This window comes from Amblyomma americanum, chromosome 3 (assembly GCF_052857255.1).
Source record: "Amblyomma americanum isolate KBUSLIRL-KWMA chromosome 3, ASM5285725v1, whole genome shotgun sequence".
Lineage (NCBI taxonomy): Eukaryota > Metazoa > Arthropoda > Arachnida > Ixodida > Ixodidae > Amblyomma > Amblyomma americanum.
The window spans coordinates 68,314,462-68,340,226 of record NC_135499.1 but is presented as its reverse complement, the minus strand read 5'-3'; the positions used below and the strand labels follow the sequence as shown (position 1 = coordinate 68,340,226).

General features: G+C 44.7%; 1 protein-coding gene across 1 annotated transcript in view; it reads left to right on the top strand.

Annotated features, from left to right (window-relative positions):
* Positions 1-25,765, top strand: part of LOC144123029 (glycogenin-1-like) — a 99,926-nt gene that overhangs the window by 52,009 nt on the left and 22,152 nt on the right. Inside the window, exons 4-5 of the mRNA XM_077655954.1 lie at positions 2,941-3,116; positions 23,597-23,723. Of these exons, the coding sequence (XP_077512080.1) occupies positions 2,941-3,116; positions 23,597-23,723 (303 nt within the window). The remainder of the gene's footprint in view (positions 1-2,940; positions 3,117-23,596; positions 23,724-25,765) is intronic.

The following is a 25,765-nucleotide window of genomic DNA, read 5'->3' as shown; positions in this document are numbered from 1 at the left end:
ACAAGGCGAGCCAAGGCCAGACAAGAACGGTGGCGCGCGCGTGCCACCACCTCGTCCGTCTGGCCGCGAGCACCGAGGGGCAGAGTGGCTTCTTCAATGCTTGAAGCGAAACATTGGTAATGCGATAAGCAGAAGGTGCATTTGAATTACGAGAAATGTGCCATTGCTTACACTTAATATTTAGTTTCATTTTCTGTATATTACACAAGTCCAGAAAGTTGTTAATATCGAAGTGAAGGCGGCACATCATTATTATTATTGATATTACGATACATAACAGACAGTCATTAGCAAAGAGACTAATTGAAGAAATGTTAGCTGATAGGTCATTTATGCAAATGAGTAAGAGTAGGGGCCCGGACCCCAGAGGCATGCCAGGACGGGCAGTCAAAGAATTTGAATCAAAGCTGTTCGCTGTTACATTTGAACGGTTTGAAAGAAAGCAGTCCAGCCATGCAATTACATTAAAGTTCTTCTATGTTAAGATAGCTTAGTTTAAGAAAGAGAAGATCTTGAAAGTCCCTCAGTTGCCGAAAGGCCAATCCTATAAGTAAGTGCGGCGGGGTATTTCAAACCCACTGGCCTGCCATGCGCACATTTCGATCACAACGCGGATACACCGTTTGTTGCTATCGTTCAAGCACTGTTTAATTTTATAAGATTGGAGCTTGCCGTCTATCTTTGGCAGCTTAAAGGAAACTCCGGCGTTTAACTGAAGCGTAGCCGCTGCGGTGTGTTAGTGATTATGGTGCTCACTGGTTATAGCCGTGTCACCGCCATATTTTATCGCAGTTGTAGTCGTGAGAAATAGCACGTGACTTCTTTGCAGGGATCCCCGATCCTTTCTGATGGCGTCGCAACTTACTTTCCGCTACCGCCCCTACGCCTAACTCGGCGGGTTCCAAATAGATCACAGAGGCGGGAATCTGGCTCAAGGAGGCGCGTAAAGCAAGGACTGAGTTCACACGAGCACTACGACTACAGAGTTTTGTATTCTCAGAATGAATACTATGAGTAATTGTATTCTCAGAATGAATACTATGTGTAACCCGTTGGCTTCTATCGTAGAAAAACTAACAGCGTAGCAAGGTGACGACGGAATGACACAGGCACTGCACTGTGTATATGTTTTTTCGTATTGCTTTGCGTGATCTTTTGTTTTTTTCAATGTTTACAACTAACTATAGATTCAAATTCGACGCACAGCTGTTGTTAAGTTTCGATTGCGTCTAACAATGCAACCAAGAAATCGCAAGCACGGAAAATGGCATCCGACATAAGCAGATGTCTACCGACAGAGTGAACTCATCTCGCAATATCAAGTTGAAAGGTAGAACTTTTTTAACCTACTTCTGCGGTGAATGTATTTTTCTTGTCGCTAGTAGCCACAGCTATGCGGACCGAAAGTGGTGCTAGAATTCAAGAATAGCTTCTAAAATTAATTACGCACGAGGTACTCATGGTCGTGCTTTCGTTTCATAATAGAGGTAACATTAGATAGCACCAATGAGTGCGGGTAGGCTTAAGACCGTTTTCCCAAGAATTTCACCCTAAAGGAAGCGAGTACCAAGCCGGAGGAAACCTTGTAACCATAAAAAAAAAAACCGGCGGGTACCCGGTGGCACTGGTGATCGAACCCAGCACCTCACGGTTGCGAGGCGGATGTTCTGGCCACTACAGGCTATCGCTTCGGCACACCAGTGATGCAGGTATCCATAGGGTTGTCCAGATAAATATACAAGCCATCGCCCGGCCTGGTGCTAGGATTTCATGGGTGCACGGCTGGGAAGAGTAGCCTGCGGCTTCAAATGCCGCCACTGTGACTGACGCTTTTGCAGCCTCGTGCCTCATGGGTGTTAGTTATTGGCTGACTGTACGCTTGTCGAGATATCCCAACAAACCACCGGTTGGGCGCGACAGTTCGGGAAAGCCAAGAAAAAAAATTCTTGGGACTGTACCGGCGTCTGGCTTGTACAGCGGAACCCAGCAGCAAAAGATGGCGTTTCATGCGGCCATTTAAAGATAATCGCAAGCTACTCCACTATTTCAGAGTACCTTAGTTGGTGCCAACAGAATTAAAACACGTGAAGCACGCGTCCACAACCTTCAACCAAACTGAGGTAAACCACGCGCAAAGGGACGTTAGCAGTCAGCATCACGGCGCCGTTGGGTGGCCAGCAGAGGCAGTGGCAGTTGAACGAACTAAAAGGAAAGAAATCATGCCGGCACCCTAGTGCGGCTACTCATGAGCAGGTCACTTTATATTGCGGTAGAAGCTATCGGGCACCCAAGCCCCAGCGGCCCGCATGTGTGCGCAACTACAAAGCTGCTGCGCAAAACGTTCGTCCCTTATAATAACTCTCTCTTGTGCAGCGCGCCTCATCTCCGTACAAGGCAACGTGCAAAAAAGCGACAACTTCCAAAAACAGCTCGTCTTGAACATTAACTAACAAATTATCAGGGAATTAGGTTGCAGTTGTTCATTGTAGCTGGTGTTATGGCATTAAAAGTTGGAAGGCAAATAACGCCGTAGTAATTGACATTTCTGCATTTCTTTAGTGACTTTTCTTGGCCTGTAATCGACTCAATGTAATTAGCTGTGCTTCAGCGGAAGTAATTGTAATTGTAATCGGTTCCGTATTTTCTGCAACGCGAACAAGGCCCTTGCACACGCAAGACAACGCCTGACACTTTTTCCGTTAATTGGGGTTCTAATGGTAACGGACTAAAAACTCCCCTCGTGTGCGTTACGGGCAGTGAGCGGTGAACGTAAATGCGCGCAAAAGCTTTACGACGAAAAGGCGCTGTTGATTTTGCTACTGAATCGCGGGTAGTCCTCGAATACAGCGGCGTCGCTTTTAGTCTGGCCGCTACGAGCGAATTGGTGTCGAGGCCAGACGAGTCGCTTCGTGATTCGGCTGATCTTTCGGGGACGCGCAGGGCTCGGCGGGCCGGCCGTTCTTCGACCGGGCGTACGCCAAGTTCGGCGCAGCGGGTGCCAAGATCGTGCATTTCTGGGGGACAGACAAGCCGTGGACGCTGGTGTACGACTGGACCACTGGCCAGGTGCATCCGCCGCCCGACTGCCAGCACCACCCGGAGCACCTGCAGAAGTGGTGCGCCCGTCTTTCGCTCTCTCTTCTGCCGTGATTCTTTCTCTTCTGTCCCCATATTTGTCGGCGCTTTAGCGCGTGCAAGCGTCAGGCTGACGCTAAGGGAGGAACGTTCGTCCGACCGTCACCTAAATCCTGCAGAGCTTTAACTGGAGGGGTCAGTTGCGTTGTTGCGAGGTGAGTATGGTTCAGAGTAGAAGTACTATCGCGATAAAAAGCTTACTGTACGAGAGCATTTGGAAAAATATTTATTCAAGTGCAGTCATTTGGAATCAGTTCTTTTCGCTAACATCAGTAGTGTTGTTAAGAAATATAACTCTTTATCATCAGCTATCGACACTTGTTCTGCAAAAAATATTGCTCTACCAGAAACCTGGCTAACCGCGCATGTCTGATTCTGACCCAACATCAAGCCTATTGGGAGTAGTACCGTATACCATGATGACGTGTAAATCGAATTCTCCAGGCTAATGGACACTGTTACATGCGATACAATTAACAGAAGTACTAAAATTCCTGTTCACTAATAGTGAGGAGCTTACTGATAAAGCATTTCGCTTTGATCTGGTTCAGTTAGCGAAATAATGTACACATATCCAAGGAATTAGGAAATCAATACTAGATCTCGTTTTTGTACGAAGTAACATTACCGGCTAAATGCAGTGCGAAGTTCTGGAGGGAATTTCTGACCATAAGTGTATATTCGTTCAGCTCTTCTCTATAAAGGCTGAGAGAAACCCCGGGCCCACAATCCTGCGTTCTGATTCGTTTCTTGATTTGTTTCTTGATACGCGATTATAAGCGTGTCAATTTTCAGGCAATAAATACAGAACTCTCTTCTTTCATTGACATTTTTCTTGATGGCTTCGACAATCGTACTGCTCAAGCTAACTGGAACATGTTTTCGGCCAAAGTAAACGAGCTCACTGAATGGTTCATTCCTCAACGCGCCATCATCAACCACACTAATACTCCGTGGTGTAGCAATTATATCAAGCGCTTATATAACAAAAAGAAGCGACTTTATCGCATCGCTAAGCTTTCCCCGACTAGAGAACGTTGGGCTTCACAGTCGGCTGCATACGAGGCATACGTGCAGGCAATTAAAGACGCAAAGAAACACTTCTGCTCGCAGATTCTTCCTTCTATGCTCACAACAAATATCAGAAAATGTCGGCGCGTGACTAATCCCACGACTGATGAAAATATCGTCCTAACTTACTCCTCCGGTGACCCTATTCCTTCAGACCTTGTTGCTAGAATTCTTAACCATTCATTTTCTGAGAAATTTTCTGTCCTATTTGATGCACACATACCTACAACTAGTAATCACCACTATTCATCTATGTCGCCAGTATTATTTGATACTTTTGGTGTCACTAAACTTATTGATAATCTCAATCCTCATGCCGCTCCAGGTTGTGATCTTATTAATGCTAAGTTTTTGAAAAACACATCCACCTATGTTACCATTATGCTGAAAAAAGTTTCCAACAATCTTATGACCAATCTATTTTACCAAAAAAGTGGAAAATTGGGTAGGTGATTCCTGTGTACAAGTCTGGTAGCAGAACATCTCCCCTCAGTTATCTCGTCCCACCTCTCTAACCAGCACATTTTGCAAAATGTTCGAACATATAATATTTAAAAGTCTTGTTAATTTTCTTGAATCAAACGCTTTCTTCTCATCGGCACAACACGGTTTTCGAAAATTTTACTCATGCGAAACTCAACCAATATGTTTCACATATGCATTACCCCATATCCTTGACCAATCATCGCTAGCTGACTTTATATTCTTAGATTTTAGTAAAGCTTTCGACAAGGCATGTCACAGACTCCTCTTATTAAAGCTAAATAACCTTAATATTGATCCTAATCTAATGAAATGGATTGAGTGTTATCTCCTTAATCGCTCACAGTTTGTCAATGCTAATGGTTCTAATTCCGGTTTTACTGAAGTGCATTCAGGCGTTCTTCAAGACTCACCAGTCCTTGGGCCTCCTTTGTTCTTAATCTACTATAATGATCTTCCGTGTGTTTTTAACTCTCATATCCTCGTTTTTGCGGATGAGTGCGTTATATTTAGAGAAATAACCGATACTAACGACAGCTGCCTACTTCATACTGACCTTACCGCTGTAGCTAACTGGTGCAAGAAATGGTCAATGCCACTAAACATTAACAAATGCAAAATCATGCATGTTTCAAGAAAATCTACTGCCCCGCATTCGTATTACGTTGATAACATTTCTTTAGAGTCTGTAACATCAGATAAATACCTTGGCGTTGACATTACTGATAACCTAAGCTGGTCTCTTCACATCGAACACGTAAACAAGAATGCTAATCGCATGCTAGGTTACTTACGTCACAATTTTTTCAACGTGTCTTCTTCTTTGAAACTTTTGCTATATAAAACACTAATTCGCTCCAAACTGGAGTATGCTCCATCAGTCAAGTATCCTACTTATGACAGTCGTATTACTTCTCTTGAGAGGGTTCAGAATAACTCTGTGCGTTTCATTCGCCCTAATTACAACCGCACTGCAAGTATAAATCTAAATCTAGTCTTTATATTCCATTGCTGTCACTTCGTCGAAAAGTGTCTCGTATCGGTTTGTTTCACAAATTGTACCATCACCCGACACTGCACCGTCGCCTTATCTCACAGTCATTTTATGCATCCCATCGTACTGGCCATCCTCGTAAAGTCGGTTTTGATTCTTGTAATGCAAATATTTTTCTCATTCATTTTTGCCGCGTACCTCACGCGACTGGAATCACCTTCCCGCAAATATTGTCGACCTTAACAAGATGTTCGCAAAGCCATAGCCAGTACTGTATACTCATGTGCTATTTAAATTTGTCTCTCTGCTGTATCTTTCTACCTTAATTCTTGTTTTCCTCACTCCCCCTCTGTAATGCCTCTGACTCTGAGCGGTACGATAAATAAATAAATGAACGAACAAACAAACAAACAAACAAACAAACAAACAAACAAACAAACAAACAAACAAACAAACAAACAAACAAACAAACAAACAAATAAATAAAGGACAAACAACCTGTAAAAAAAATCGTGTGCCATACTTCTCTTCTTCCGATTATGTCTATTTTAGACAGGCCAGAGTGATCATATGATGAATTTTACTATACCGCTTGGAATAATTTGTGTGATGTCAGTTCACTTTGATTAAAATTTAAGAAAACCATGCACGCATGCATTGAACTCTAACATTCTATTCAGAACTAGGAAGGTAAATTGAAGAAATCCTTGGATTACAAGAGACGTTATTCAGTTAAAAGGTAAAGTCAGTAGGCTCAGAAAGCAGTTAAAGAAACACAGATTGTTCCATTTCAAGAAAAACATTTCTTTTATGGCCGAAAAATTCAAGCTAAAATGAAAGAGGAAAGGAATAGCTTTTTAAACAAGCCTTTAACTAAGATAATGGCCGAACCCCCCGCCATGTTCTAGAGATATGTAATTCCTGAAATGTCCTCTACAGATACCTTTTGTTATCAATGGAAACTGCACCTATGATGAATGCGAACCTGCCAATGCTTTTAATGAGCAGTTCATATTATTGACAACTAACGATAAAGGCTCTACGCCTTACTTTAATCAATTTGAGCTGTTGCCTCCAACTGATGACGCATATTACAGAGTCTAGTGTATTGAATCTCCTGCTGGACCTTTATGAGCGCAAAGCGCCTGCTCCATATGACCTTCGAAATGCATTTTTTATGAGGTGCGCAGAATGGCCATCTAAGTTTTTGAGTCATTTATCAGTTGTCCCTTTCCACAGGCGTCTTACCAGATGACTGGAAGTTAACTACAATAAAACCACTTTTAAGCAAGGCGACAAACACCTCATTAAAAATTATCACCCCATTGCTCTAAAATTGTGAAGTTGTAAGTTACTTTAGCATACGATTCATAAGCACATCTCAATTTTTTGGATACCCACTTAATTCTGTCCCCTGTACAACATCGCTTCAGAAAAGGCTTGTCCACCGTAACCCAACTCCAAGGAGGAGGTGGCGGAGGAGAAGGACTTTAATGGAACAGGAGAGGTCTGCCTGGTTGTCGGCCTTGCATGCTTCTCCAGGTGAGGGTGAAATTAGAGAAGAGTAGAGAAGAGGATGGTGAAAAAAAGGAAAAGAGAACAAGGAAGAGTGAATGGTGAAACCAAGCACACCCACGCACTCACAAACACACACTCGCGCATAATTGTCAAAGAATGTCCACCAAACATTTGTTTCTTAAAAAACACTAAAAATGCTTTTTTTCCCGCGCACACCCGAAGCCGCGTCCCTTTAGAGTCCAAGGTCATGCTCCAGGTGCATGGGGCCATCCTGTCGGAGTACTAAAGCACTTAAAAGTTCCTTGCGATGATTGTTGAAGAGTTTGCAGCCGGAGATCTAATGTGAAAGATCCTCGGGCACACCACATGTGGGGCACAGAGGGCTACTTGATGCACCAATTTTATGTAAATAGGATTTAGTGAAGGTAACGTGCAAGCGAATTCGATTGCGGAAAATTTGATCACGTCTAGTTATATTGCGTGGCATGCGGAAGTCACAAGTGGGGTCGATACATTGAAGGGGTCTATATTGATGCTGGGGATCACACCACAAAGAGCGTTGCGTCTGCCAGGATTTTGTAGCTCGAAGCCTCGCGCCATCACTGCGAGAAAATGGTATAGGTAGGAAGAAGGTGGTGTCGCCATGCGTCGACCTCGCTGCACAGTCAGCGTGATCGTTGCCTGCAAGGCCACAGTGAGCGGGTAACCACTGCAACACAACACGGTGGTCAAGTTCACAGGCCTCGGAAGGGAATCTGTTTAAGTAATCGACGATCGGCTCTTGAAGGCTTCTTATGACTTTATAGATTGTAATGCAGCCCGAGAACCACAGAAAATAACCCACGCTGTTGGCTGTTGTGGAAGAATGTAAGTAAATGCTGCTCGCAGAGCAGCCAGCTCAGTAGCAGTAGTCGAGGTGCGGTGACTGAGTAACGCCGAAATTGTGGTGCGCGTTGAGGGAACCCAAACGCCAATCGCCGATGAGACGGATGTGACAGAGCCATCAGTGTAGATCTTACGGTTTGCACTGTAGCAGCCATAAATATGTTCAAGAGCAAAGCCTTTAATTGCAGGACCGGGGCGTTTGTTTTTCTTTTGATGCCAGGAACTGGTGTCTTGATTTGTCATGCTGTGTACCTCCAACGTGGGGAGGAGGTCGTGACAGGGCGCTGATAGTGTGGTGGGAGAAGGTTGTAAACTTCCTCTATGCAGTGCGCTGCGAGTGGATGGTGAGGTACACGAGTCACGAACCGCATCTGGGTACGAAGCAACTCCTGGGTTAGCAGTACTGATGCAGATAGACGTCTGCTCTCTGCTAGAGTACCCACTGTGAAGGCGTTCTTGGAAAGGCCGATACAGATTATCAAGGCCTTAGCTTGCATAGCTTCAAGAAGTTTGATATTTGTTGGTGAGATACCCTGAAGAGGTGGCGGACTGTAGCGTAGGAGGCCTTCACAGAGCGCACTATACAGCCGTAGTAATAAAGTAATAAAGGTGTAGAGCAGACTTTTCTGGTGATGGAGAGCATACGAAAGATAGAGGCGTAAGAGCAGAGCTTGCTTTTAAGCTGTTGTATATGTGGGAATCATGACAGTGACCTGTCAAATGTCACCTCTAAGAATTTATGACTTGTGACTTATAATATTGGCGTACCAGCAACTTTCAGCACGTAGCGTGAAAGATCGCGCCTCGGACATGCATTTGCTGAGCTTTTACCCGGCGGCATGACGAGACTGCGCTTACTTAACAACAATTCGATGCAGCGTATTGCCCTCTGTAACCGGGCATGCACAATGCTCCTGTTGCGCCCGGAACACCATAAACAGATGTCATCGGAGTAAAGGGAGATTTCAACTGTAGGAGGGAAGCATTTTTCCAAGCCAACAAGTGAGATATTGAAAAGGGCGGGACTTAAAATTTCCTTCTGAGACACACCACGAGATATTTGACGCAGACCTGTGTCACCTTCACTTGTTGAAATGAAAAGCGATCTTTCGTGCAGATAATCGCACACCCAGTTGTACGTCCGTCAACCAATGCCAATTGGCTGTAAGGCTGAGTGAATTTCTCATGTGCAAATTTGTCAAAGGTTCCCCTCACGTCAAGAAACACAGCAATCATCATATAACCGCTCTGTTTTGCTGCGTTTGACAGAATTGGTAAGGGAAATAACGTTGTCAATGCTGCTGCGTCCTTTTGAGAAACCAGACATGCCGAAGGGTAAATTCCTCTGTTCGTCAAGTCCCAGGTAAGGCGGGAGTCTATCATTTTTTCCATCAGTTTACCGACGCAGCTTAGAAGCGCAATGAGATGATAAACATTTAAATCAATTGATGGTTTTTCAGGCTTGAAGATAGGTACCACACGCGCACACTTCCAACACGTTTGAAGGCTGCCGGTTTCCCTGGAGGTGTATAAACTGCGAGCAGCTGAACCTTGGCGTTACTTCTCACGTGAGAAAGGGCAGTGTAGCTTACACCGTCCGGTCCTGGGCGCGATTTTTTATTGGTAGCTGCAAAAGCTGCATGAAGTTCTTCCATAGTGAACAGTTCATCAAGGAGGGCAGTATTAGGTGAAGAAGTAAAGCTTTGGAGAGACAATCACACCGATATGGCCGTTAATCGAGCAGTGATTTTAGAACAGAAAGTCTCCGCTGCATCGAGACGAGAAATATTCGAATTTAGAGCTACGCAGTCGAAAGGATGTATTGGGCGAGCTGACTACTGAGGCTGCGTACAATGTTCCATACCTTAGAAAGAGGCTTTCTGGGATGAAGCTTCGCACTAAAGGATCGCCATTTCTGTTTTACCAGCTTGTCCAAATGACGTTGAACATGTTTCTGTGCGCGCCTAGGAACCCTGATGTCTTCTCTACCATTTTTTTCTTCGTGCTCGTCTTTCTGCTCTGCGGCGAGTTGCTCGAAGTCGCTCATATTCAGCATCTGCAGTTGAGTGCACTTTTGATAGAGTTGTAATTTTGGTGCTGGAAGTTTTAGCGCGTGCTATAGCAGCGATGAGGCTTTCATATTTGAGGTTTGAGAGGTCCACCTTTTTAACTGTCAGCGAAAACTTCCCAATTCGTGTAGCGTACCTCACGCCGCTGTGAACTTAAGAAAGCACCACCAACCTCTACGTAAGTAGATAGATGATCAATGCCATGAGATTCTATGTCAACACTCCAGGTTATTGAAGACGAAAGATGATTGAAATCATCGAAATGTCAAGGGCACCGGATCTTGTACCTTGATAAAAAGTTGCCTGGCCGTTGTTGAGGAAAGTGAAATTGCTGCACTGTGCGAAATCAAATAACTGTCCTCCTCTGGCTGTATCTGATTCCTCCCCAAGCATGATGATGTGCGCTGAAATCTCCCGTTATGATGTGCGGCGCAGGGGTACTGCGTAAGATATCCTGAAGGCGGTATACGTCAAAGTTGACACTCGGGGGTATGTACCCGACCATCACTGTGAAAGACAGGTTCATGATCTTGACGGTGGCTGCAACATATTCATTCCGTGAGTCGGCAGATATGGGTTGTGGAATGAAGGTGACGTCTTTCCGAACATCTAAAGGAACTTTGCTGATGTCAGCACCTGTCACCGAGTTCAGAACGGTATAGCCTGAAAGACAGATAGTAGTACGCAGACGGGATTCTGAGATGGCAATGATCGAGAAACGGTGTTTCGAAACAAATTGTCGGAAATCAGACAGTCGTGGACGAAGGCTGCAGGCATTTCATTGGACGATGGTGGCCTTGTTACGGATGCTTTGCACGCTAGTAGCGGGTTTATTGACTGCTACCGCCATTGCGCAAGACGAGGTGCAATGAAATCAAGGATTGTTGGGATTGTCTTCGCCACCGGCAAGCAGTCTGATGTAAGGAAAGCGCGGACAGCCTCAATAAGCAAGCAAAGCAGGGAACTGGTACTATCAGAGTTTTTGCGAATAGATACTTCGCGCGGGTGGTTCCGGGTTGCATACTGCGGCTGGCGGGAAGTGTTCACTTTTGTACTCGCTACGGGAGGTTGCTCAGCATTCGGGCGCGGTGGAAGAGGAGGAAAATCAACCATGTCCTCAATGCGCAGGTTCCTGGCTTTATCTTTGTCGGGCGATTGGGGAGGTTTCTTCGCCGGGGATGAATTTTTTCTTCTGCGACTTCCCCGGATTTGGTTTTGTTCAAGTAGAGCAGTTTTTGCTGACTTATAGTCTGTATTATTTGAGTTTATTTATTTATTTATTTATTTATTTATTTACAATACCCCTAAGGGCCCTCGTGCGAGGGTATTACATAGGGGGGGGCGATACAAGCATAAAAATAAAAATATGGCACAGGCATTAGAAACAAAATACACGTAATAATTAATTAAAAACTAGTAATGTACACAAATAACAACAACAAACAACGCAGAAGAAAATACTCAGTAAATGCACATAATACAACAAAAATACCAAATCTGTTAGTCCATGGTTTGTTTTAACGAATGCTGAAACGATTGTGGGTTAACCTCAGTAGCTATGTGTGATGGCAAGTTATTCCAATCTATTATAGTGCGAGGAATGAATGATTTCGAGTAGAGCAATGAACGGCATGTGACGCGTTTTATTTTGTTAACGTGGTCGCGGCGAGGAAAGACTGCAGGGTGTGGCAAAAAGAAGTCGTCGTGGAGGGTGGGATGGTGATACAGTTTGTGAAGCAAGGTTAGGCGAGCGAAATGGCGTCGACATGATAGCGGTTCCAACTCGGCACGTTGTTTTAATGCTGTGACACTGGTGAAGCGTGAATAATCTGAAAAGATGAAGCGAACAGCACGGTTTTGCAGGGATTCAAGGTTGTTTATGATGTAAGCTTGATGAGGGTCCCATATGGCAGACGCATACTCAACTTTCGGGCGGATTAGCGTGATGTAAGCAAGTTTTTTTAAGTGTGAAGGCGCGTGTTTGAGATTACGCCTAAGAAGGCCGAGTGCGCGATTTGCTGATGCTAAGATTGTGTTAATATGGTAATGCCAAGTTAGGTCAGACTGAAAGTGAACTCCTAGGTACTTGTAAGTTGTTGTAAGTTCAACTTTAACGTTATTGAGGAAGTATGTTGTAGCAATTCGAGTGGAACGGTTAGTAAACGACATTAACTTTGTTTTAGATGCATTTAGAGACATTAGCCAGGAAGAACACCAAGCCGTTACAGCGTCAAGATCAGTTTGAAGTGATTGGCGGTCGGTTTCATTAGTAATATTACGATATATTACACAATCATCCGCGAATAACCTAATTTGAGACGATACACAATTGGGTAGATCGTTAATAAAAATTAAAAAGAGCAGAGGGCCAAGTACACTTCCCTGGGGGACTCCAGATGTTACGGGGACAGAAGACGAGTTAAAGCCGTTGACAGAGGTGAATTGTTTTCTGTTATCGAGGAATTGTTTTATAATTGAAATAACGCTGGGATGGAGATTTAAGTTTGTCAATTTGGTTAGGAGCCTGTGATGGGGAACGCGATCAAAAGCTTTAGAATAGTCTAAAAATACTGCTTCAACCTGTAAGCCAGCGTCTACTGCGGAAAATATGTCGTTAGTAAATCCAGTGAGTTGTGTGTCGCATGAATAACCCCTGCGAAAACCGTGCTGGTATTTGAAAATGATATCGTGCTCCTCTAGATAATTAATTACTTGAGTATGAATTATGTGTTCCAGGAGTTTACAGATGTTGCTGGTTAATGAGATAGGGCGATAGTTAAGTGGAATGGTGCGGTCTCCGGATTTGAAAATGGGTATTACTTTCGCTGTACGCCAGTCGTCAGGAATTGTACCAGATGATAATGATTGTGAAAAAAGTGATGTCAATACTTGATAGAGGTTTAGAGAGGCATTCTTTAGTATTTTGTTATTAAATCCAAGGTGATCAGAGCTAGTAGTAACTTTGAGGTTATTCAAAAGGGCTAGAATTCCTGATTCGTTAATGATAATTTCTGGCATGGAAGTGACGGAAGATGACTGTAACATGGGCGAGGAAGTGGTATCTTCATGGGTGAACACTGAGACGAATGCGTCGTTAAGAAGCTGTGCACACTCAGTTTCAGTTACAGGATCACCGTCAGGATTAGTTAGTACGATTTCGGGGTGGGAACTCGGATTGATGACGCGCCAAAATCTATGACAGTTATTGGTTAACATGGTGGACAGGTCGTGACTGAAGAAATGATGACGAGTTGTATTAAGCAGTGACTGATATTCATGATCGCAATGGCTGTACTTTGTCCATGATGATGGAAGACCTGTTTTGACTGCTTGGCGGTACAAGCGTTTTTTCTTATTATTAAGACGACGAAGGCGATTTGTGAACCATGGTGCATTTTTATGATATCTGATGGTGATGACCGGCACAAACTTGTCAACAAGATTAGTTAATGTGTCTTTAAGTGATTTCCAATTTGTTTCGACAGAGCGAGATGAACAGTGAGCTAGGAAGTCCTCCGAAAATGATTGCAGTGCAGAGTTAATCCCATCGAAATTAGCGCGGTTGTAGCAATGAATTCGCTTAGTGGATGTTTTCTTTCTACCAAATGGACGAGTGATGTACCCGGTGATGATTTCATGATCGGATAGGCCTTGTAAATGCAAGATATCGAAACAAACCTCAGGGTTATTTGTTAGGACGAGATCAAGAATATTTGCCGTTGTGGCGGAGCGGCGGGTAGGATCAGTGATAAGTTGAACAAGTGAAAAATCTAAGCAAGTATGAAGGAACATGTGGGCTTCCTGGTCACTGGGGTTAACCGTAAGATTAGGCCAATCAATGTTTGGGAAGTTAAAATCACCAAATACAAGGAAAATGGAGTTAGGAAAACGCACGTATAAGTCACTCAATATTCTATGAAATTCACCTGAAAATGTGGCAGTCATATCTGGCGGTCGGTAGAAGGCAGCAATAACAACATCAGCAATACCAATTTTGCATCGTATCCAAACACATTCAAGAAAAGTAGTGACAGTGATCGGGACAGCAGATATTTGTTTCTTTGTAGCAATAAGGACGCCACCCCCTTTTCTATTTTTTCTATCACAACGAAAAAAGCAAAATTCGGATTCGCTGAGAAGAATGTTAGCATCCGGAATAGTATCGTCCAACCAAGTTTCAGTTAATATCAGAAGTGAAGCGCACGTTGAATCGACGAGGGAAGAAAGGGCAACAGATTTTGAAAGTACACTTCGGATATTAGTGAAAAGGAAACTACTGCTATTCTCTGAATTAAGACGAGTGTTCAACGAGCATGAAGACGCTGGAAAAGATGAGGTGGCCGTTGGAACCGGTCAGTCGGTCGTGGATAGACTAACTGGCACCGCTCGGCCACTGGCGACATCCCACAGATACGTGTCCTTATTGATATGCAATTTATCGAAAGCCAAACGCACGCGGTCACCATCTTTTTTAATCGTTTTCGAGAACTGCAGCAGCTGTCGACGTTTTTTACGGACAGCAAGCGAATAATCACGTCCGATGCTAAAATTTGTTTCCTTTAGCTTGCGGCCGTTACTTAGAATGGCTTCAATTTCTTTATCGTTGATAAACTTCGCTATAATTGGCCGTGCCTTCTCGGTCGAGAAACGGCCCACACGATGCGCCCTAGCAACGGAAGTAACAGTGACTCCAAGCTTATCGAGGCAGAAGTCGTTGACAAGTTGCTCTGACGTCTCCCAACTTTCAGACGAGTCACTATCGGCGATACCATAAAACAGAACATTTGAACGGCGCGACCGGTTTTCTAAGTCATCAATTTTATTGACGATGTTAGATAACCCACTTTCGTGATTTGCAGAAGTACTAACAGATGAAGCCAATTCAAGTTTTGTTTCAAGTTCTTGAACACGTTTGGTTAGATTTTCAAGGTCTGTTTTCAGTGTCGCATGAATGTTTAGCACTTTTGTTACCGCTTCAATAAGAGTGGCGTTGCTCGCTTCAAGTCGTAATACGGTTTCTGCCACGGTGTCCAATTTCTCTTCCTGCGCCTTTGACATGGGCCCTGGGTTTACTTCTTGTACTTGTAGATGGTTTTCTCTTTTTGGTTGGCAGTGCAGCGGAAAAACATCGCCTCAGGCTGCTTACCGCAGTTAGGACAAAGGGGGTTATCACTTGCACATTCATTTCGGTCATGGCTGCCAACACTACGAGAGCAGCGCAAGGCAAGTCGGCAAGCGCAGCCGCATGGCTGAAGCGCTGACATCTGGTGCATTGCCGTGGTGTTTGAATACACTCGTACGCACGGTACCTTGTATATCCGAGAATCACGTATTGGGAATCAGATTGTGTCGCAAATACAATGCGGATATTTTGTAAGTTTTAAAGTCGGCGGAGGGATTTATTCGGAGCTCTCTGTAGCAGCGCTGAATAGATATCTGATTGAGCAAGCTCCATGGCGACACCCTTAATGACACCCACGCCACAGTTGCTGGGGCGAGGCTCGTAGGCTTGAACTGCAACTCCAGCTATGCTTGTTTTTTCCAAGGGGAGTTCAGTTGCGTGCGCTGTACGGGTGTCAGCTGTCAGGAGGTTTAGACGCTCGTTAGGACGAACTTGAACGCCGCCTGGAGCAAAAGATTCTAAACCTTGTCTCGATGTCAGCGGATTAAAGCAGGTAATGCTGTTCTCGCAATCAAGTAGCTTGATGACAACCATAAGGTTGTGCTTAGGAATTTGAGGTACGTTAGGAGTATCTGCAGTCCTAAGTGACCGCTTTGAGCTGCGACGGCGCTTTGAAGTCACATGAATAAATCTCTCAGACCCTTCGCCGGACTCCGCAGTAGTGTCTATGTAGATGATAATAGAAGAATTTGACGAATCAGAAAAATCGTCCCGAACTGAAGGTAGTGGCAGATCACGGCTTGAGTTGTAAGCGTCAGGGGTGTGTTGTCCATGAGGATCTGGAAATCCTATCCCTGATGCAGGTGGTGCAGAAGAGTGACTGCAAGACACCAGGTTTGAAGCAGCAGGTAGGGCTTGCACAGCAGGTATGGCCTGCTGAGTTAGGCCTGACAGAATGCCAGCTGAATAGTCAGGTGGTGAGACAGGGTGCGGCACCGGCGGAGCCGCACCCACCGCAGGAATCATACCAGGATATAGCAGTGCAGGTTGTATGAACAGAAATGTTCAGCGCTGATGAAAAATCCTTCACAAAGAGTGGCAGAAACGAGCGGGCACAGCCCGACAGCTCTCTGACTTCTTCGTCTTCTCCTAGCAGAAACTACCAGAAGCAGTTCATGATTTCGCCTCAGCTATTAATTACCGATGTCAAATTGATGCAATATTTCTCGATTTCGCCAAAGCATTCGATAAAATCTCGCACACTATATTAATGATAAAACTATGGCTCATATTGAAAAACAAACTTCTTTGCTATTGGATACAGTCCTACCTGTCATCCAGACAACAGTATGTGGTCATTAACGAATTTGCTTTGGAAACTGCCAGTCGCGTCCGGGTTCACAGCTGTCTGTACGGGCCCTTTCCTATTCTTACTGTTCAAAAATGATATTGTTGATGGACTCAAATGCAGGATCAGGTTCTACATAGATGAATGCATTTTATATAGCATTATTAACTGAAAAGAAGATCAGCTACACCTTAACAGGGAAGTAGAGAGGCCATTGGAATGGTGTGACACATGAGAAATGTCTGTCTATTACAAAAATGGTGCCACTGTGTCGGCGGTTAACAAAAAAAAAAAGCGTTAGAGATCACTGCGGTAACCCGCATTGGAGTAATGCGAAAGCATTGACGCCTTCTCGACACTCGTCGCCTCTCTTCATCTTGGCGTCACGCCTTGGCTCCATCCGGACTTCCGGTTTTTTATATTTGGCGCTACGCTGTAGCTCCGCCTACTTCCGGCGCTTCCAAATGTTGCGCCACTTTTGCTCTGGCCCCGCCCTCTTTTTGGACATTTTTGGCTCTAATTAATTAACTACTCATCTTATTTTGAAAATTATTTTTGCGACATCAACCTTACATCGTCCTCTATCAAGCACAACCATTCGTTTGTCGCTAGCACTTCCGAGTTCTTCACATATGCTGCGGACATGTCTTGCGGACACGATCCCTGCCGACATAGCCTAGTAATGCTTTCGCATTAAAAATCAACCGCTTATCTTTCAGTACTCAGTCAACGGGACTGTACTTGAGCGTGTTAGCGAGCACAAATATCTACAGTTATATTTTGCAAGCAATGTGCACTGGGACCGCCGTGTCACATATTTTACAAACGATGCAGAGTGTAAGCTACATTGTGTCAAACAACCTCTCCGATACGCTTCCTCTAACCAGAGGTGGGCTAATGCGCTCATTTTTACTTTTCTTCTCTTACCCTCAATTTTCAATACATAGCCCTTCTTAACCCTCGCCCTCATTTCTAAAAGTTATCCAGCCCTCCCTCACCCTGATCCTCACTCCCAAAAATTTTCTGGCCCTCCCTCGCCCTCACATTGTCGACCCTCCCTCACCCTCACTAACAGTCGTAAAGTTTCGAGCTATTTTTTGTAGTCGGTAACTTCTGGCGATATTACTGAGTAATAAACATATAAGACACTTCCTCATGGTACTATTGGACGAGAGGTCAGATGTTTATATTGGTGTGCGTGTACGTGTGCTTGTGTTGTTTGAGCTAATACGTGAGACAAAACCGAGAAAGTCACGAACTGAGCCCCGAAATATCACTCTGCGTTTACTTCTGGCCCGCACTGCATGCATACATGCATACAGTGCATGTGCCCTGCACTTGCAAAATTTCATTGTTGTCTATATGCACTGCTGAAATGAGTCAGCGCGTTGTTGTGTCTCTGTATAAAAACTAATTTACGCCAAGAATATTTAGAAAACAAGGCAGTTACAATTACAATTACAATATGTCAACCAAGGTAAGCCAGTTCAGGTCAAGCATAACCACAAGCTAAACCACCCGTGATTTTTTTGCTTCCACGTCAATACACTATCCAAACACTGCCAATTTCCTACCTTGCCTGCAAGCAATTTGGTTCATGAATTCAGGCGCGTGATTACGTGGTCACACGTCTCACCAGGGACAGAAATAAACCATGAGATGTTCCTGTTATTGGCAGAGCAGTACAACTTTTTCTTTTTTAGTACATTGTACAATGCAAGGCTGAGCGAGCGATGATTCAGAACAAGGCGATTAAGCCGCTGCTTTATTTCCATGGTAAGACTACAGTGTTTGGCTTTTCCCACCACATTGCGGCATCGCTTTCCTATACTGCAATTCTAGAAAATAGGAAATAGAAAAAAAGATACGACTGTACTGAACTGCTCAGAGCATGAATGACAAAATTCCGTACCAACGCCGCCAACAGGCTTTAATTTGATAGCGGAATTTCTTAGAAGCATTTTTTTGCACCGCAGCCAGTTCTTTGAAACCTCTCTGAGCTAAAATCGGACTCCGTTCTGGGAAACAAGCCTTGGAAATTGAAAAGCCTTACTAGGTATAATTTCTACATGTTTAACTGTACTCTCTGATCATCTGACAGACTTGGAGCTCATAATGAAAATGTTGGCTGCGGTGCCATGGTTGGAACGGCGGCCACCCGCACGGCCTGGTCAGCGCCCATTGTTAGCGCACTATACAAGATGTTTCACCTAAAACTTTACACATCTTTTAAAAATAGGTTTTTTGAGTTAGAAGCGCACTTTTTTCGGCACAATATTTTCAGCAGTGTAGTACATCGCGGCAATAGAGAAGACGTGCGTCTCCCCGCCTTTCGTGTTCGAAAGAAAGACTGCAGAAACTACGTCTTCCCTTGGAACCTTCACCCTCTGAACTAGCGCTTTAAAATGGGAATTCATCACGGGCTGCACAGACGAAAAACATTTGCCCGGAGTACGATTCGGGCCACCACCCTCACCCTAAGACAGTGCATCTTGCCCTCCCTCACCCTCACCTCGTTACGTCTTCCCTCCCTCGCCCTCACCTCACCATGTCTTTCCGCCCTCACCCTCATCTTCACGAATTTTTATGCGCACATCTTCCCTCACCCTCACCTCACCGAGTGAAATCCTCATGAGGTGAAGGTGAGGACGCCATCATGAGGTCTCGCCTTTTCAGAATGCCCGTCTCTGCTAATCACACAAAGTTTTTGAAATATAAATCTCTTGTACTACCAAATATTTAATATGCCAATGTTATTTTGGATCCGTTTACTGTTATAAATACTCATAAATTAGAAAGGTTGCAATTCAGGGGCGTGAGATTTATCTTTAATAAGTACAGCGTAACGTTACTTTCTAACATAAGTTAGCATCACGAAGCCTCTTCACCAGGCAGATATTGTTTTTACGGTTAGGTTTTTGTGACCTGTAAGCTTTTTTTTTTATTGTGGTCCTCGCCGAAATCGGGCAATAAAGAAAAAAAAAGCAGCGCTGGCCTAGTGGTTTGAGCATCCGTCTCGCATGCGGCAGGTGCGGGGCTCGATCCCCAGTGCCACCGGGTACCCACCGGTGATACTACGAGTACAAGCTTTCCTCTGGCCTGGTGCTCGGCTTCTTTTTGTGAAATGTTTGGGGAATGGGTCTTAAACCCACCTTGAGTAAAAGAGAAAACCTTGCGCCACGGCGCTCATTGGCGACAGATGCCCTTGCGCCAAAAAAATTCATCATTGTTGATTGCACAAACCCGATAACATTCAAGAAAGAAGCTAGAAAACAACTCGAAACTCCGTTCTCCAAAAACCATAGTGTTTTAGCTTGTATAAGAGGATGGAAAGGTCGACCGTATCAAAAGCCTTCCTTAAATCGAAAAAAGATCACAACCAAATTTGCTGTCACTTAAAGCAAAGTTTATTTTTTTGGCTAATGACTTCACTGCTGTGGACGTTTAATTGTGGTGCTGAAAGCCGTGCTGCTGGGGCAAATTACGGGGTATCTTTCTATAAATATATTAATTCAATTAGCAATGGTTTTTTCGAAAGGATATTAACAGCACTGAGCACCGATATAGGTCGATAAATACAAGGGTTTGAGCCGTCTCCAGACTTGTTTATTGGAACAACTCGGGCCGTTTTTAGCGACAGTGGGATACTTGGCCGATTGAAGCATTGGACCGAGAAAATAAATGTCTTTAAATATACGTACTCTTATTTCATCCAATCTTCATCCACAGACTGTACAGGTAAGTACCTAATGTCATGCGAGTCTAGCGGAAATTCCTTCTTTAGTGTCGTTTGAAAGATACACCAAACTTACTATACTCCCTCCCAACAATTAAAAAAAAATGTGGTCTATATTTTCTGCCTGCTTACAGATTAGACAATGTGACCCCCAAGATAGAAATAACTTCTTTCCCTCCGAAAACTTCTTAACTGGTAGTGTTTCAGTGTGTAACTTAAAGAGAAATGTTTTTTCACTTGGCGGCACTTGCATCGCCTTCACCCGCTTAAGCACGTCACTGCCTGGGCCTCCACTCTATAAGGCCCTGTACATTGTAGCTTCCTCCTTCTAACCGAAAACAGATATTCATACAAGCAACGAACAGACATAGATCGAACACTCGCGACTACTTCTCTAAAATAGTCAAAAATTTGTTTCGAGAACTTTCGGTTGTGATAAAAAAGTGCGTCAGTGCATGGCCGGGCCTTAATTGGCACACAGTGCGCAAAAATTGGTTACTAAACATAAAGAACAAAAATATCTGCTTACAATCTGCCTCAGAATAAATGCACCATGCCCAGTCCACCGTCTTTCACCTGTCTAAACAAATTAGTCCAGCTGTTTCGTCCCAATTCGCGGCCGACACAAAATCGACAAAGATCCGCTGCAGTCTCGTCACATTGAGCCTTGCACAATGCAACCCTTGGATCATATACCACAGCTTAGAAATAAAAAAAAATTATGGTAGCACTTTGCCAATCTAAAGTGCGGCAAGGCGAAAGCCTTTGGCCTTGCCGACTGCGATCATACCTTCGCAGGTTCCTATACAAGTGGCACTCCCAAAGGCTTCTACCTTGCCACACTTTCGATCTAGACGACGTTGTTGGCGCTTGCGGTCGGCTTCTCCAGCCTTCTTCACTGGATTCTGGCTTCTCTGGTGGTGGCGCGTAGGTGGCGCCACCAGCGCGCGCGTCGTTACTATGACAACCTCGGGTGTGACGTTACCCTCTCCCGTCGCTATATCGATGTCCGTGCTATATCGACGCATTTGGTTGTTTTCTTTTTTTCACTATAATTGGTTCTAATTAACTAATCACTCTACAGTCAACAAACATGGCGTGGTGGTTACATTTGGTCTCCTATAACTGAGGCTACCATTCGTTTTCTGCTATCGTTATTTATCGCGTTATTTGGGGAAGACAGCGTTACGCCGGACGCGCGAGTATGAGCCATAAAAGGCTTTTGTCTTAAAAAAGATTACTTCACTAGGCACCGCTGCAGTCCGGTTGCTGCAGTTAATAATGTATCATAGTCACCACACGTTTGCATGAGGGCGTTATTAATAATAATTAATAATTGGGTTTGGGGGAAAGGAAATGGCGTAGTATCTGTCTCATATATCGTTGGACACCTGAACCCCGCCGTAAGGGAAGTGATAAGAGAGGGATTGAAAGAGGGCGTTGTTCAAGGATTTGGTTTGGAACCACTGCTTTTTTCTTTATATGTTTCCGACCTCCCGCGTGCACTAAACTTTGGGGAGATATGCTGATGTGCTCTGATGACACCGCTATAATTAGAGGAAAGGACACTGAGGAAGCTGTCAAAAACAAACTTAGATTTATCAAGCATCTCTCACTGGTTTTCAGCTAACAAGCTCTCTGTTAATGTTCAGAAAACAAATGCACTATATATTACTTCCGCGGCAGACAAGTCGATATTCGCTGTATAAAAATTGGCATTGGCAACTCCCTACTGGAATATACACCTTCTTTAAATATCTTGGCGCATTCTCTCATGGGCACCTGCACTGGCAATGTCATTTACTAGCATTGGGGGCAAAAATGGCATCCGGATGATATAAATACTGGAGGGACGTGACTTCTTTGACACAAATAGATTGCGCATTTTATATTTCTTCTTTACCCGCAGCCACCTCTCATTATGCCTCTAATCATGGGGATGGACGTGTAGTAGTTACTTCGAGTCAGTCCGAAAATAAAGAAACGACCATTAAGGGTCATAACTCATTCCAAGCCGGTCCATCACAGAAAATCATTATCTGATGGCTTACAGACACTTCCCTTCGATTCACTACACTAAAAACCGCAACTGTCGTAAGCGACATCAAAAGATACAACCACCCTTTCCACATATTCCATGGGAAAGGGGGCTGCCTCCTCTCCCGCGAGTAATCTAGCTCAGTTCCTAAACCCCCCCCCCCCCCCCCCACACGGTACAAAAAAATGTCTTGAGCCCTTCCCGAAAAAAAAAAAAGTTTCTGGCTCAGTGCTTGGTTGTATATCCCTGTTTCACAGGTCGTCACGTTCAACCAGAAATGTAGCACAAGGAAAATTTAATCTACCGCCCGCTCACTACGTATATAAAAAATGACAGCTTGCTTTTATTGATGCTAAAATGGGGTATAGTCTACCGCTCGAAGTAAAATATGCTCAAAATTTTGCTCCTGCAGTAAAAAAAAATTCCTCGGCTCGTGAATACTGTAGTCTTACTGAGCCTGGTGTGTGCGTCCGATTTTCTTGAACATCTACGTTGTTTCTTCTAATTATATTATTTCTTATGATGTTTGTTATTTTTACACCTGCATCTTTCTCACCGCCGTTCGAAGTTTAAACTGTGCATTTGATGAAGTGCCTGCATGATTGTATTTATTATTGGACCCGTGACTAGCCTATTAGCTACGGGTCCAGACCATGATGGACACATATCTATTGTCTTTTAAAGTATAAATAAAGAATTTGAATCCGGTCGCCTGAGTGGGTCGCGAGATAGATCTAGAAGAAATTCATTTCTCAGAACACATGTCCCGTAATATTTTGATCGCGGTACTACGTGTCTGTTGTTTTCGTAATCGACAAGACGACCAAGACGAAAGGGGCTGTAGTAAAGAAAAACGGATCACAGCCGTTCTTTTTTTCGGTGGCTCATGGAATTCCTTTCTACGGATGCCTAAAAACGGTCAAAACGTGGGAACTGTACTCGACTCCTGCAGGCGGTTTCGGGCATACTTATCCATCGGCCGTCCTTATGGGTTGTTTTGCTCAGACACCCTTGAAGCTTGCACTTTAGTACCCTTCCTTGCCTTTAATCGCCTGCTTTGTTGCTCCAGTTTTGTGCGAATCCACTGCAGACCTAAACTAAGGCCAGGGGCCCTCGTTGTTATTGCGCTGCTCCGCTGAAGTGCGAGCAGTCAAAAGGTCTCGTTGAGAATTTCGGGTGCTCCCTCTGTCTGCACAGGTGGGAGGTGTTCTCGCGCCACGTTCAACCCAAGCTGGCGCGGCACCCGTGCGGCGACGGAGGCCGAAAGCCGGGACTGGTCTGCCGCGAGGAGATCTGCTCGCCCCTCTTCAGCGGAACCGCCACGGTAACGTCACGAGCACGCACCTTGCGTCGCTGCTGTGGACTGCAGCGTCAACGACGCAGGGTCCCTAGTTGAGGTGTTTCTCATCGACGCATGACACATGACACGTATTAAATCTCCCGCAGAAAGACTGTCCGCCTGCCTAAACCTGCGTAATAGTAAGTTTTAAGCGTGATGAATAAAGCAGAAACTTGTGGCGTTTAAAATCCTGAAGAGACGCATAGCATATGATGGACGTCGGAGTGCATGGTGCCGGATTAAGAGATTAATGCCTTTAAAATGCTTATAGATCAAGCTACCATCATCACCAATGCACTACAGTAGACTGAATCCTTCTTATGCCAAACACGGGATTATAAAAAGAAAGGCAGTGTGGGGAACCATCCTTCATCTTCTCCCCGAAGCGAGAAATGTTCGGCAGAAAAAAACACTTTTATTGGGGCGAATAATAGCGAAATAATGCATTGCGCATGCCCTATAGAGTTGGCTCGTGCCAGCGCAGGTCGCAGCTGAGCGGAACTAGTTGGTGGCCAGTGCTCGCGCTCGGCCAAGGCGACGACGGACGAAACGGTGCAGAACGGTGCGCAGTAGTGCGAAGCTGTCAGATCGGCGCCCAGTTGACGGAGAGGTGGCGGCTGCTGAAAGCCACCCCGGGAAGGAGCGACGCCTCATACGATCGCGGTCTTCAAGCCCTATAGGGACTCTAAATGGCAATAGCGGACTAAGGAGTGTGTACATAGATTTTTTTTCTGAAGAGAAAGGTAGCCGCGTTCCTGAGAAAATGTGAGAAATAAATTCCAGAAACTTCTCTGCATTCGGACCGCCCGCGAAATTTTCTAGCGTCAACGTCATATTTATGGTGGCGTCCTTACAGCCAACCACAGCGAGAATACCAAGCGTGACACGAGGCTTGCCAACTGTCGTGGTGACGACGACGCCGGCTGGTAGATATTGTCACATATTGGTGACGGCAGCGGAAGGCTTCTGAAAGACAGTCTCTATGGGGCTGTCTTGAGGCCACAAACAATTGTGCATATCAGGGATCGTAATATTAAGCAAGGAGCATGCTCGACAGCTTTAAGGGACAGGATCACCGCCGCTCTCGGCCACGCTCAGTTTGAAAGTGACGAACATTCGATGTTAATCAGAGTGGCTATTCGGGCGAGTTGGTTTGCCTTGATGGAACATATAGCGCTAAGACACCAGGACGAACAAGTGTGTTAGTGCAGCATCTATCTCGCTCTGAAAGAAAGAAATTGATTTTCTTGATGATGTAAATAAAACGTGAGTGTGTGTTATGTGGTGATTCACGGCATGACAGCCTGGTAGTTTTTCTGCGATATTCAGCCTGTATAAGAACTTCACATCCAATGAATAAACTTCAGTTGAAAATTAGCGCTCATGGTGTTTCTTTCTTTGTTCGTCTTGGTTTCTTAGCGCTATATGTTCCGTTCGAGGTTAATCACGAAAAACAATTACAGTCTCGAACAACGTACACATGCGATTGCACGTGGCAGCATTCATTCGAGGTAAACTTGGCCGCATTCGTGTCACAGAGTAATAAAGCCGCCTGACGGCGGCTTTCCGTGTGAGGAAAGAGTCAATGCTTCCCAGCAATATATCCGCCATGATCGGTTTTCGTAGCATGCTGCCACGCTCTCATGTTCGGTGTTTTTCAGTGTTGAAGCGTTATCCACCGGTAGTGCGGGTTTTGGGATTGTCGGATCACTGCCCTGTGCACATGGTGACGCGCAAACCACATAGCAAGCGAACGGAGCGATTTATCATAGGCTAATTATTCCCGCACCAATGCTGAGCTGTGTTCTTCGGTGTCAGGCTTTGTATCGCTGACCGTTCGTTTGGTCCTTGCGATCAACGAATTAGTGTACCGTGCGTTTTCAGATGCACTCTGATGGCGGTTTTCAGCGATGGACATTGCACTGCGAGCGAGTGAAGTAGTCTGTTGTTGAACTTGCTTCCGCGTCGAGCCCAGGCAGTTCACTGTTCGTGCACGCTAGTGGTTTTTAAACTAACAACAGGGATGG